Below are 15,052 nucleotides of genomic sequence, written 5' to 3'. Positions count from 1 at the left end.
AGCCACGCTATAGACTGTAGTCCCATCAAGGGTGTATCCTGGCTTGTGCCCATTGCTGGAGAGGATAAGTATCACCTCCCTAACAACCCTGAATTGGAAGAATGAGTTAGAAAAAGTTGAATGGGTAATATTAGAAAATCAGAAAGCTCCTGAGAGACTTTGAAATGCCACCATACAAGCCAACATACACAGCACTCCTTAGAAAGCTTAAGAGACAAATAAATAACAGTTCAGAGATGATTCAGTGTATTACACACTTGCCAAATCAATCAAGAAGCAAAACGACTCAGATAACAGGTGGAGAAGATTAGATTAAATTATTTTTTAATTGTTTCTCTGCAAAACACAGCAAACAAAACAGACATTAATCTGCAAATTATACAGAGGTGGCAAACAATTTCAGGAAATCTTTATAGAAAGTGGCAAGTTTACACCTTCTAAAAAAAAGGCAGGAAATGTCCTTGTGCTCTTTTACCCTTCATGCAAAATTGTGAAAACAGGTAAAATGTAATGCAGTGAATATTTGAAACAGTGATCTCTTTAGTCATCAGGGACTGTTAATCCAGTTGGTTCTGTAGGTCTTCTTAAATCACCAAGAAAACAATGTTAAATTGTTCACTTAAGAAATTAATCAGGTTAGATAACGATCATCTTGACTGGAAGACACTTATAGTTACTGCAGATGAGCACTATGCATCTTTAATTCAATGTCTGCAATGTAACTTTTCATTTAGAAAGACATACTGGCACACAGGTTTAAAGACTGACAATTAAACACCCATCTGGCAGTAGAATATGTTTGTTATTGTTCTAAATAGACCATTTAACAATAAAGAATACATTTAATAGGAATAGGGTTTGAATGTCTGATCTTTTACCTTTTTTTTTGCTTTAGCCTGGCAAAAAATTGTTGTAAAATATAGGCTTTGGCACCCTGCAAACTAGTAGTGGATAAAATAGTTCAAGAATGCACGAATAGATGAAAAAATAGGATAGGAAAAAGTGTCATGGAACTGTTAATTCTTAAAATGGTAACGGACCATTTTTTTCCATTGAAATAGTTTATGACAATTTTTTTTGTATTTGAATATTTTCCACAACTTCCTTTGCACAGGTAGTGTATGGCTCTCAGCATTTCCATCTCAAAACACTGCAAGACCTCTAGATATCCAGTGTGCCCCCAATGAGATTGTAATATCTCTGCATGATTCTATTGTTTTCATACTTTTTTAAAACAAATTCAACCTTGCAGCATAGCAAGAGTGTGAATAAAGCTGTGACAACAGAAAAGAATGCCTCAGGAACAGTGGTTCAATCAGGCACAGATGACAGTAATGCAAGAACAGCAGAATAATAATGCAAGTCTTGAGAAAAACAGATACACTGCAGTGCCCTCAAAACTTAGGTAGGCCCAGGAGTCATTTAGGATTCTTCTCCCTCCTTTGCAAGCTGTACAGAGAGCGCTCAACACTTTCTGTGATTGTCCCTAATTACAAGGGACTTGCCTATTCTTTCTGTATACCTCTCACGTTATCAGCAGATTTAAACCCCAGTAGGAATACTGGGGAGCCTAGGAATTAGAAATGTCTCACTTCCTTTTTGTTGAACACTTGCATTAAAAATGTTAAAGAATGTGAAAATGTAACAGTGCTTTCATAGGTGTTTCAGCCATTTTTGTGTCTCAGTTACTAGAAACACCAAAACCACAAGAGACTGAAAGAACTGTCCTGTTCAAGATGTTTTCCACTCTCAGTCTAACCTATAATCCCCTTACTCTTTAAGCACAGCGGTAAATCAAATAAAACACAAAGAACACAGCAGCACGTTTTAGGTATACAATGATATTTATTTACATTTTCTTTACAGATTATATTTAATGTACCATATTCTGTTGCTCAGCCAAGACAGATGTGAAAACCATATAAGAATGTAGTCATATACAGTTTGTCGAACAGCCCCGGTTTGCTTCTTTATCTTATACATGATGAAAAAAAAATACACATAAAAAAGTAGTACAAAGAAAACAAGATTGGGCTATTTGGCAAAAATGGACTGTCACAAACCTAAACTAATTACATATTTTTCCCATAAAGTACAACATACTAAGATATGGTGTATACTATTTACTAACAGAATATATTAAAGAGCCGTAGACTGTATATTTTTAGTGCAGGTATGGCATTTATACAATGTTGTGTTTTTTATAAAAGATTTGTATTACAGTTATAATATATTGTACATTATTTGAAGTTCTTTGGTTCAGAACCCATGTAATAGAAAGACACAGTTTTGACAAGAAAGCAGTGTAAATTAAAACCTTGACTGAAAATGACAAGGGTGTCCCTGTGCAGAACAGAACAATCACAGAAGACACAACAGAATAAGATGTAGATCTCTTTCCTTATACAGTACCTTTATCATTTTATAACACCTACATTGTCCAATTAGAAATGTTACATACATAGTTGGTATATTACAAATGTAATTGTTCTTTGTTTTCCCTTGTGTCTTTGTAACATGTGTTGGATAATTTTAATGAGGAAGTAAAAAATAATGATTCCATACTCAAATAGAACCCATGAGATTATCAAAGTCACTATCATACCAAGAAGTGAAGTGCTTACTTATATAGTTTTGTATTGCAATATGCTGAAATTACGCTTTCTTAAGAAGCAGTGTAAATGGATCATACAATTTGCTTTAAATTATACTAAAGTATTCTCGTTCTTTTCTCAGATCCTTTGTACCACTTGAGTACAAAGGCAAAACGTTAAATAAAGTGCATGTGTTTACTGACACAATACAAGCCTGAACACAGAGAAAGAGGGCTGTCATAAACTGTGGTCCAGGCCAAGACATTCTTCCAAAAAAAAGCAAAGAAAAAGTGCCTCAAAACCTTTAAAGGATATTTGCAGGAAAACCGTAAAAATAAAAATGACGAAAACAGCAAGATGTTCAGACAGAAGCAATTAAAAATGGACAGTGGCGATAAATCAATTGATTCAAGCTGCAGTGCACAAAATAGGATGTTGCACAGTTTGGAAATCAGGCACAGCATGAATACTTGAGAATTCAAAATAAGAATCTGATTTCATCACAAGACGATGTTAACACGGCAATATCTGTGTTGATGATTCCATGACATACAGCAAGTTTGAATCAGTCAAATCCTTTAAGTTTTAAACATGTTATAATCTAATCAACAGTCAGTCAATCACACAACAAAAGAGTTAAGATCATTCTATCACTCTATTCGCTATCCACGGGTCGCAGATCGCAGGTGAGCCGGAGCCTATCCCAGCAAGCAAGCAGTATACACTGTGGATGGAATGCCAGTCCATTGCAGAGGGGTTGGAATACTAGTGAAAATTCTCAATAGACCACTTTTAGGTACTGTGTTAATTGACAGATCTGGAGTGCAAGCAATTATGAAACACAATTAGCAATCCCATTTCGCCAGGCAGTAATCATGGCAAAACTATATAATTGTATTCACTTTATAAGTGGTAGACAATGTTTCCACTTCACACATCTGTCCTGGCAGTTATATTTAACACAAAATCAAAGTAATAACAGCTGTGTATGAGGTTCTCTTTTTATATTTATGACCCAGAAAGGATACTCAGCTTATTGCTTGAAACCTCAGACAATATACAAATTTCCTACAGTACAATATACTTATTTTACAGTGGGTTTCTGCTTTATGTCATTATTTATAAATGTATGATTTTTGAAAATACTGCATATAATGTACACAGCACAAAAACAAGAAATGAAGCAACACTGAAGATCTTGCCACCGATTACGTGTTGAAATTCCTCTCAGTTCTTGAACTATCAGTAGATGACAATTGATTTAACAACTAATCTCTACAGAAGATTATTTAGATGTAACAGAACCCTACTCCTGACCATAGTCTGAACCACACCCAGCCTTAATATTAGACGTATGTAAAAGAAACATGGGAACATTTTGGAGGAAAGGTTCCATATAAATGCACACAATTATTGATTAATCATCATGTTAAAAATGTTTAAAGACAGCTATAACAAAAATTAAAGTGTAGTGCAAACAAATATTTTAGGTATTGTTAACCACAAAAAAGGCATATTAAAAATATATTTAAAAAACTGTTCTTATATTATTAACTACATTTTTAATTACCATTAAATTCCACTGCACTTGTTAATACCTTTTGGTTATATATAAGCATTTCTTACAGGCAGGTGAACTGGACGTACTACAGTTCATCTCAGTTTAAAGAGCTTTGCAACATCTACAATGAGACAAGCTTCTTTTTAAGCATCTGTGTGTTCGTCAATATGCATGATTTATAGTTGTAATTGTGACATCTCTTTCCTAAGCGTGCATTATCAGCCTTCCCTGGTGAGCTAACTATCCCATCAAGCTGTTGAGCTCTGTTAGCTCGCAGGTATCTGTTGTACCTCAGAACCAGTGCTATGCTACGACCATTGACATGGCAGACATCATAGGATTGCTACATACTGTATCGACACCTGCCAGATTTCGCTTTGTGGTGAAGGTATTTGACATTATAAATATTAAAAGAGATTTAGCTTCTTTTGCTGGTGATTTCAGTGCTCCAGTACCTGGTGAATATTCACATTTTTATTTATATACTGATTTCCTGTGTTTTTATCAAATTGTAATGGCTAACTTTGTGGGAACTACTGTATGTACTTCAATTATAAATGTAACGGACATTCATTTCATCGTTATGAAAGTTATGAAGTCAGCAGATGGGTCAGCTATCAAACGAAAAAGGCGTTTTTTTGTTGTTAGAAACATGTGGCTCATTTAAATGCCTTTTAATTATAAGCAATTTACATGATCCCGATCACCTCACACATCAGTGAAATGATCTGGTCTTTAGAGTAGCTTACTGAAAATTCACAGAGAAGGTCTATACAGGTATTTCAGATTTTCAGAAAAGGCAATTTACAGTAGTTTATTACTGAAATCAATACATGAACTTAAATAGGAAATAGGCTGAATCTTGTTTTGAAATGGGAGTTATTAACTGAAGTTTGGGAGGCATAATAACAGCAAATCAATCTTCCACAGCTGTTCCTGATCATTATCATTGCTATGTACCGTATTTGACACAAACACCTCCCTTCGCATTTGTCTGAAGCATCTTTCCTCCCCCCCATCTCCTCCTTGCAGTGTCCCCCTGGTTCACTCCCCTCTCTACCTGGGGTTCCAGACTCCTTGTCCTATGGCCAGGGGCCTGCCCTTTAAAGGAGTTTGTTATGCCAGACCTATCCCACCTAAAATACTTAAATGTTCACAAACCATCGACTTCTTGGATGTCGTTGTCCCTCTTGAAATCAATCTGTTATTTTTGGCAGGCCTTGCCTTTTTTTAAATGCTATCAGTCTGTATAGAAAAGTGCTCCAGGCTGGACATGTGGCACTCTGTTGAATGTAGGTCTTGCCAGTTCCGTCAATGGGTATTGAAAACCACTGCTTTCAGATATTTGCTTCTCTCTACAACACTTTGTATTCTTGGTCCTGGAGTATCCCCAAGTCTCCTGATTTTTACTCCAATAACGTAGTAATTATTCAGTTAGGATTATTGGGTTCTTAATTAAACTACCTGATTGACTTTTAACTGTTTTCTGCACTCACAACTTACAAATACTTTCAATTATACAGTAGGTTACTGTGGGGAGCTGCATAAGGAACAAGTACAGGGTAATTCAGCAATGCAAAAAGAAATAGGAATAGATGCAGGCATAAATGATCTCATTTAAGAGTGTAATCTCCGAGAACTGTGATTAGGAGTTGCTTTCATTGTAGCTTCAGTAGAATACCTAGGAACAGGCCAGGACCATCACAGAACAACATTGCCTAGAATTTCTCATTGCTCTTTTGCAAAGGCAGCAAATTTCAACAAAGCAGAATACCTCACAAAAAGCCAAAGGCCGAACTGCTTTCAATATGTGTATTCGTTGTCATTTTTCAGCTTCAGCAGCTGCATGGAATTAGTGCTGTTTTAATGCACTGTCTGAATGTCTGAAGGGTTGTCAAGTACACAGTGGATTGCTACTGTGCATGTCAATCCTAATTAATATGCTAAAAATATACTTTACTATGTTTTTAGAACAAAGAAATAATGATTAAATCTACGAACACATACTTTTTCAACTGTATTTTTCTTTATAACTATGCAGCGCAAGGTACAATATGTCCCAAAATAAAGATTTTGTCAATTTACATTTAAATGTCAGTTTTAACACCCTCAGAAACAGGTGCTGTTGCACAAAGCTTTTTAAGCTTTGCCAGGATTTGTTTAATTAGTCACACCTGGGCTTATAACTTTTAAGACTTGGTTTAATTTGTCTCAGCTGTAAGCAATTACAGCTTCCACATTATCTGCTTTAAAACTAGATTTTTATGCTTTGGTCTGTTTAAACATTTCTTTTACATTTTCAAATGCTTTGTATAAGCTAACTACATGCACTTTAGATTTTCATTTAAATCTGTACTAAAGCTGGTATTGAAGTTCCATGTTGCCTGAATGAAAAACATGGAAATCTCACAAGAATTAAATAAAAACTTTGTGCTAAAAAATTAGATGTTTTTGTGCCATTTATAAAAGAGTAATTGGAAAACTTGGAAATGTTAACTTTGAAAGTAAAATCAGTTAAAGTACTTTTTAACACATTAATATTTAAAATGTTTTTGAAAACCATTAATGAAATGTTTGAATTGAGATCAATAAACATACAGTTAGTAAACTCTGGACAAAGTATAATTATTTCCTGTTGTAAATCTAACACCTACTGTACCTTTTCTGAACTAATATTTGTAAAGATAATGCAATAAACACCATTGAGTGTCAACCAGATACTAATCACATGTAACTATATTTCAAAATATATATACAGTAATTAACACTATTTTATTTCTTCCTTTCTTGGATAAATAAATTTAGACTGATACCATACAATTCAGAGTTAGCTATCATTTAATAAATGCCTTATTTTTTACTGCCCAGTATAATACTGTAAATAGAAGAACAAAATCACAGCAGCACAAATAATCAGAATAATAAGATAGAGCTACCGAATTATTATCCTCTGAGGGAAAGATAAAATCTTCTTTTATGTAAAATGTCAATCATAATTTCTTTTACTTAGGTTTGCAAATTTCCAGCTCCTGGCATTTCTTTCAATTAAACTGGGAAGCACGTGTAACCTTTTTAATTTTATTCAGACCTGTCAATTATTCCCTTATTTTAAATCTCAAATTCTTCATCTATTCAGCTCACCACTACAATTCTCTTCATAGCAGAAACTGTGGGAGAGAATAGATAGCCTAATTACGTTTTTCCTCTAGTTGGATAATTCCATTTTCTTTTATTTTCCAACACCCTTTGTTTTCCAGTACAATAACCATGAAGTGTGGAGCCTTGACTCTGCAAATACAAACATCTAATGTAGATGACAAAATAAAATCTAGTCCATATTTCTGTAGCTGGGTTAGCTTTAGTAAAATTCTAGAGAGATCAGATGTGCAGGGAGCACTTGGCATTGCTTGCAAAACGGAGGGAATTGGCAACCTGGCCTGTGGTAAACCCTAGAATCCCCACCAGTCAGTATTGTGAGATTTGGCCAGGGAGCTGCTGCAGGGGTTTGGATGGGTTGGCAGGAGGGGTAAGAAAGAGATGCACTATGGGAAATCCCAGATACAAGACTTATATACAAAAGGAAGTGTGCTAAGGATCTAATCTTGGAACCTCTTCCATTTGAATTCCAACTTCGGACTACAACTTCGGTTATAACTCCATTAAACAGAAAATAAGTCCCCATTTGTGCAATTTTGCTTGAAGTATAGTTTGCCTGGATATTTGTTTTTCATATTCACTGACAATGCTTTTTATCGTGCTGTGTTATGACATCATGTGTCAGGACCACAGTACTGAAACAGCAAAATAATTACATAATTTTCTAAATAAATACAAACACTAGCTATAATGTAGTCATTACACATAAAAATGCAGTTGCACTGATTGCGAAATGGAGTGCTAAACAGAAATGTACAATGGCACTTATTTTGATCTTATCTATTCTTTTATGGTTCTTTAGAAGAAAGGTAATATTTTCCCAACAAGTGCTTATCTTCATGTACAGTACAATACACAATATATTTCCTATAGTGTTTAAAGGCAAATATCTAAAAATGCCAGCTATGATACTTGGTAAGCAGCACTTTTTCACACCATTTGAGTGATAATGGAAAAAGCCCCATTATTACTATTTAATATATTGTATGTCTATGGGGACAAACAGCTTGCAAAGAAAATGTTGATTTTTTATGTCTCTTTGTATTTCGCAGTTTGACAGTTGTCCTCAGGGCTGGGAATTAACTACAGATTCATAAAGGGTTTCAGTCAGGAGAAGCTGCATCTCTGTGAGTTGATATTTATCAAGCCATTAGTCTACATGATAGGATTGTAACTTCAGGCACCATTCTTCAAGGTACCTTTGCCTGTCTCTAAGTCCCACTTTAAGCTTGGCATGCCGGACCAGTGGTGACCCATAGGCAAGAGCAGAGCAAGCTGCCATTCTCCTTAGATTTCAGTGAACTGATGTTATACACTATACACTAACAATAATACATTTATTTTTGTTCCAAATAACTCCCATTGTAAAATACAATCTTTATTTAGCTTGGCAAAATAGTTCTAGATAAATGCAACACAATTTCTTCAATACTAATAGGACATATTTAACGCTTCAGGGACAATGAACAGGTTACAGTATGTACACTGTTCTATTTCTGAGAATATAAATTCAGGTCAGTTATTGTTTTGTAAAAGATACTGTGATTTAGTATATGAAGGTGGCAATTAAAAGACAAATCAAATAAAGAAATTAAAGTAAATTGTGCCAAGCATGATTGAGATTGCTTTTACTGGATTCTGAAAATTGTAAATGAGTGCACTTCATGTGTGATAAAGAGTCCAAGATTTAACAAAGAGAGCAGAATGAATCTGTTTGGTTTTGTAACAGTATACCCCAGTACCACGTACAAATTTAAATGCTACATTAACTTTGCATGCTATGATGCATGTTGTGTGTTGTTTATCCCTCTGATGCAGTGCTGCAGAAACAAGGAGGGCAGGTGGACTGTTCCGTGAGTAGACTTGGCTGGCACAGGACTGCAAACAATTATGCTGTCCAACATTGAAATCCAAGGACAGAGCTACCGGGGACAGAGCAGTGTGAAAGATTTCAAACAGACAGAAACACAGAGCTGCACTGCTGAGAATGAGATAGGTTTTCAGAAAGGTGTGCTTCAATAAGATACGTGTCCAACTCACTTCAGTTGTGTGGATAAAAGGCACCGAATTATACAATAATATCTCATACCTGCAATGCTCAAAGTAAGTTGTTCGCTCAAGTTGTTTGTATTATGGACCAGAAGTCTCTTCACTTCCTTTGTCTCTCTGCATTCCCTGTGGGCTGTTCAGGACCTTGGACAGTAACAGCACTTCTTAAAAAAACCCAATAGTTTTCTTTGAGCTTTTGTCCTCGACTTTGTTAGTCTTCATAAACTGGTCTCTCGGAGGAACATGGTGCCAATATTGTAGGAGATCTTCCTGATGCGGACAGACATGGCTGTAGTTGAGCTGGCTATGGAGCCTTGGTTCTGGGATGAGCCAGCTTCCAGGAAATAGCAGATCCCAGGGATTTCCTTTGGGAAATTATCAGGAAGCTCCAAGCGGGAGCGTGGAATAAAAGCAAAGTTTTTATCTTCCTTCAGAAGCCTGAAGGAAAGAGAAGAAATATCATTGCTGTGTTATTTTCTGCCTTTTTTTACAAGTACACTTCATTTAAAGAAGCAAAACCCTGAGCCCCTTACACATTAAACACATTCCTTTTCAGTTTATACATTTAGATCAGAGGATAGAAGCATAAGGCTTTAAGAACAAATACAGCACTAACTCTTACATATTAAACTATAGCTAGAAAGCCAAACACTTTGCCATTGAGGATCTACTGTATATATATTTTTAAAAGTTCAGCAGTTGCATAGTTTTCAATAGATGAGGCTGATTTAACTGGACAAATAATTATTTACTACTTTGCCAAAAAAGAAGAGTTTATTACTATTACTATTAATTACTATCACACAACACCCAGTATTTATAAGGAAGGTTTTATGCCAAAAATGTGCAGTGATACAATATTGTTTTTATATCTGATACGATACGTAAAGAACACTGTATGGTAAAAGATGGTATTATAATAGTGAAAGGTCTTTAATGAAATAAATTAGCAAGATAATATTGTCAGCCGTTGTTTCTCTTGTTTTTAAGCACCATATGCTTTATTAATATTTAGTAGCAGGTACCAGATACCAGACAGTCCATTTTACAAACAGTGCCAAAAAGACAAGACAAGCAATATGGAGCTTAGAGTTAGCAAACAGGTTCTCATGGAGTTCTACCATTTCAAACTCTACCTTGCTGCCAAGAAACAACAGTAAAGAGAGCTGCTCTCTGTGAAAACCTAAAATAAGCACTTATGGTGTTTAGGTGACTGACCAAAACATTTGAACACATCACCGTTTTATACCTAAGCATGTTATGATATTAAAAAAATCAGTATTTTTGCATGAAGCAGTCAGCAACTTTGTGAACTTTGGAGAGCAAAAGAAAAGACACAAATGAGAGGGGTCCCTATCACTTATCAATTTCATCTGGCAGATACTATATTCCAACCACGTCATGAAAGAAATGTTATCATTTTCAATGACCTGACTTGGCATCTTGTCTTAGATACCTATCTTTTTTTTTTTAAATGGCTGCTGTTCTAAGTTTCAAACATACGTCCACTACATTTTACCTTGTGTCCTCTGTTTCACATTGGACAGTTGATTCTGAAAGTACACAGGGCAGACTTTTTCAGTGTAATTGAGGATTTTGAATACTGGTATCAGTTCTCCTTTTAGTCTTCTGTAAGCATGGCGTTTATCTTTAAGCACAGAATGTACAGTATCTGGTTGCTCTTCTCTGGATTGATTCCAAAGAAGCATTATCTTTTTATAAAGGGGGATGATGACAGTTGTGCACAGTACTATAAATGAGGTTTTAATAGTGTGTTGTACAATTGTAACACACCATAACAACCCTATATTTAAATTCTAGGTTTTAAACAACACATGCTAACATTCTATTTACCATAGAAACACTTTTTCCTAGATGTTTTTTTCAAGCTGACTGTTTTCCATTTTATAGCTACCAATTAATTTCTTACTTATACTCTGAACCTGTCTATCTCAAATGCCATATGTTTGTATTTGCCCAGTTTTGAATTCAAAATCTTTTTGTATTTCCTTTGAAGCTCCTACTCTGTTTGTTAATTTTTCTATTATGGTATCATCAGCAAACTGGGTGACTAGAAACGGTATAATTCATATAAATTCATATCAGAGTAGGACGCTATGCCACTCTTAAACTACTACTAATTACCTCATTCCAATTGGAGCTTTTCACCCCTTATCTGAATACTGTTTTCTATCCTTAAACCAGTTCTCAATCCACACATGCATTAGCTTGAATGCCTACTGCCTGCAATTTGAGAATGAAGCGTTTATGAGGAGTGTGATCAAAAGATTCTACAAATATAAATATATTAACTTTTATGTTATCTGCATTACTTAATTACTTCTGTTGCTTGTGCTAATACATTAGTTAAGCATGACTCACAATTTCTAAATCCATTATGTCTATATTTCCATATAAGATGATCCTGTAGTTAAGTTCTATTTTTTCTGTTAATACATTGCATTAGTATTAATGACTAATCTGTTTTAAATGTTATGGGTCTACACAACATTGGTATATTTCCTATTAATGGGTATTACCACTCTGCAAGAGGTTTGTTAATGGCATATGACTAATATTATGTTTAAATACTACTAGTAAATAGCCATCTCATGATTCACAGTGAACAAACTCCTTAACCTATTTCAATATTTTGGATTATTGAGTGCCTTGGATTATTGAGAAGCAGCTATTGTTTGTGATGTCTTTAAAACCAAAATCTAAAAACAAATTAGCATAGAAGCTCCATCTACCTGACTGTTGTGTGAGAACATTCAAGACAAAGATAAAACTGGTAAAAAGGAAGCCTGCTGTTTTATGTCTTTTAGAACATATCCTGTGATCTACATTTCTCAGAGAACTATACTTATACAGTATGTGTGTACTCATAAGACTTATTGTGCCTGTGAAAGCATAAAATATACTGTATAGAATTGCTAATCAACAAATCTATCTTACCCATAAGAAGGCTAAAGCATTCTTTGTTTTTGATTTCAGAGAAATGTGGTAAGTTTTTTTAAGAGAAAAACATTTCTTAAGGCTACATTTACCTATTAAAAGACCCCTATTAAATCTTTGGTATCCTAATAGCATAGATGCTTCTAAGACCATGATGAACTCCACACAATTATCTTTTTTACGGACATCATAATGAATGCTGAGAAAGGAGAGGGAGTCCTTGAAAAATAATAATAAGAGTGGTTGCCACAGCAACGACTTTGACTTGTGCTGCACTTTACCACACAAATTGTCGTAATACAAATGAGACTTAAAAAGAAAATTGAAATAGGGTCCTTTTATTTCTGATACTCTTTTTAGGTATTTTCGAAGAGGAAGTATTATTATATATATAGTATATATTCAGTCACCTGAATAATTTCAATATCTGATTAGACAGATCACCTGAACATAAATATTTTTATTTCATTTTAATATTCATTTTAGTCCATATGTCGGGCAAAGTAACAAATAAAGCATTTTTTTTCTCTGACAAACCACCTTGAAAAATAAATTTCTTATAAGCAAGTGAGGGACTTTTTAGTTTTATACAAATTGAACTCAAGGACTAAAGCACTATTCCAAATCCTCTGAATGGAATTGAATTTCATGTATTATTCAGTAATTGCATTACAACAGCATGTACGTTCTAGGGGAAAATAGCTGTCACCTACATGGCCAGCTGCCATTATTGGGTTACCTCCCTCTCTAGTAGTATTTCTTCTTCTCAGCTAATTAAATATATGTTGGCTTAATAAAGGCTAAGGGTCAAAATAGCACATCTTAATGGCCTTGCTGTTCCAAAGCTTAAGAAATGCCATAGAAAACAGCTGAAAAGGCAAAGGCATTCAAACAACGATCTACTACCTAATTCAAAATCATCATTTATGTCTTTATGCTGATTTTATTTCATTATTTCACAACATGATTCAATTATAAGGTTTCCGTGGGAGGACTGAAGCTGTTCAAAGTTTGTTCTCTGCATGTCATTTTCATGGACAAGGACATTATTGCGAAAGACAAAGAAATGGAAATGAATAGTCAGACGTGATCCATGTTAAAGGTTTGGATATGTATTCCCTTTTAAAGTCTCTTATTAAATATTTATGGATTTTGTAAAAGCTTTGATTTAAAGTCTTTACTGTAACAGTATAAGTATAACTATGTATCAAAGGTGGAAGCTGGTGGTCTTGTGAATATATATACAGTATACTGTATACATACTGTATAAGGAAATAATGTTTAATGCTTATCCCTTTTATGCAAGGCACAGCATATGTTCATAACATTGAACAGATTTTGATAATATGTTGAGTACACATTTGTCTCTGATGTTTTATTTCATTTTAAATTAAGTATATGGTTTCCATAACAATTTATGTAGTTTCCCTTTGATTGTGAAATAGTGTCACCATTTAGTGATCAGCAAATCTACCCTCTTTTGTACTACAGCCTTTATTGCTGTTATGCAGTGTGTTTTAGGGAACAAGGAGATAGATTTGGCTGAATTCTAATGAGGCAGGCAGAGACCCCTACTGCTGTTTCCAAAAAAGCAAGCAAATTGTTATCTAGCTTCAAAGACAATCAGCCAGCAATGTGTGCCATATGGCAGCACAGTGGGTATCACTGCTTCATTTCCTGACCCGAGGTGCTATCGGTGTGGAGTTTGCATGTTCTCCCCCATACCCGCATGAGTTTTCACAAGGTGCTCCAGTTTCCTCACACTCTCCAAATACATACTGGTAGGTTGGCCCTTGTGTGAGTGTATGTGTCTAAGTGTGCCTTGCAATGCACTGTCCTGTCCAGGGTGTGTCCTGCATTGCACCTGTTGCTTGCCAGGATAGACCCTGAATTGGATGAAGCAATTAGAAAGTGGATGATGGGAAATGCACTCATAAAAAGAATACAAATCAGTCAGTCCTCATAATGTTATGACCGATTTCTGCAGCAAAATCAACTGGTAGAAATCTGCTACCCACTCTGTTGCTCCCTGTGTACTTTGGATTTCTTGTAGCTAAAATGCAAAACAATGCTCTACATAGCTAAACAGTTATGAGGACCACTGCAGGAACACAGACAATCTAAAGTTTGTCTGTGTTCCTGCCAGCAGCCATATCACCCTGCAGCTCACAACTGGCAACCCACTGAAGCTAAGCAAGTGTGAGCCTGGATGGGAGATCTCCTGGGAAAAACTAAGGTTGCTGCTGGAAGAGGTACTAGAGGGGCCTGTAGGGGGCGCTCACCCTGCAGTCTGTGTGGGTCCTTATGCCCTGGTATAGTCATTGGAACACTATACTGTAAAAAGCCGCCGTCCTTCGGATGAGATGTAAAACCGAGGTCCTGTTTCTCTGTGGTCATTAAAAATGCCAGGGCGTTTCTCGAAAAGAGTAGGGGTGTAACCCTGGCGTCCTGGCCAAATTTCCCATTGGGTCTTACCAATCATGGCCTCCTAATAATCCCCATCTATGAATTGGCTTCATTACTCTGCTCTCCTCCCCACTGAGAGCTGATGTGTGGTGAGCGTTCTGGAGCACTATGGCTGCCGTCGCATCATCCAGGTGGATGCTGCACATTGGTGGTGGTGGAGGGTCCCCATTACCTGTAAAGCGCTTTGAGTGGAGTGTCCAGAAAAGCACTATATAAGTGTAAGCAATTATTATTATTATTATATAAGATCATGCCTGAAAAAGCAGGT

The 15,052-nt window shown here is 35.6% G+C and overlaps 1 protein-coding gene across 1 annotated transcript in view; it reads right to left on the bottom strand.

The window, feature by feature from the left end:
- Nucleotides 1-1,825: 1,825 nt before the first annotated feature.
- gucy1a2 (guanylate cyclase 1, soluble, alpha 2) overlaps nucleotides 1,826-15,052 on the bottom strand; it is a 51,295-nt gene continuing 38,068 nt past the window's right edge. Inside the window, exon 8 of the mRNA XM_006627821.3 lies at nucleotides 1,826-9,798. Within this exon, the coding sequence (XP_006627884.1) occupies nucleotides 9,579-9,798 (220 nt within the window). The 3' untranslated portion in view covers nucleotides 1,826-9,578. The remainder of the gene's footprint in view (nucleotides 9,799-15,052) is intronic.

Source organism: Lepisosteus oculatus, chromosome 5 (assembly GCF_040954835.1).
Source record: "Lepisosteus oculatus isolate fLepOcu1 chromosome 5, fLepOcu1.hap2, whole genome shotgun sequence".
Lineage (NCBI taxonomy): Eukaryota > Metazoa > Chordata > Actinopteri > Semionotiformes > Lepisosteidae > Lepisosteus > Lepisosteus oculatus.
This window is presented reverse-complemented; position numbering and strand designations above follow the sequence as displayed.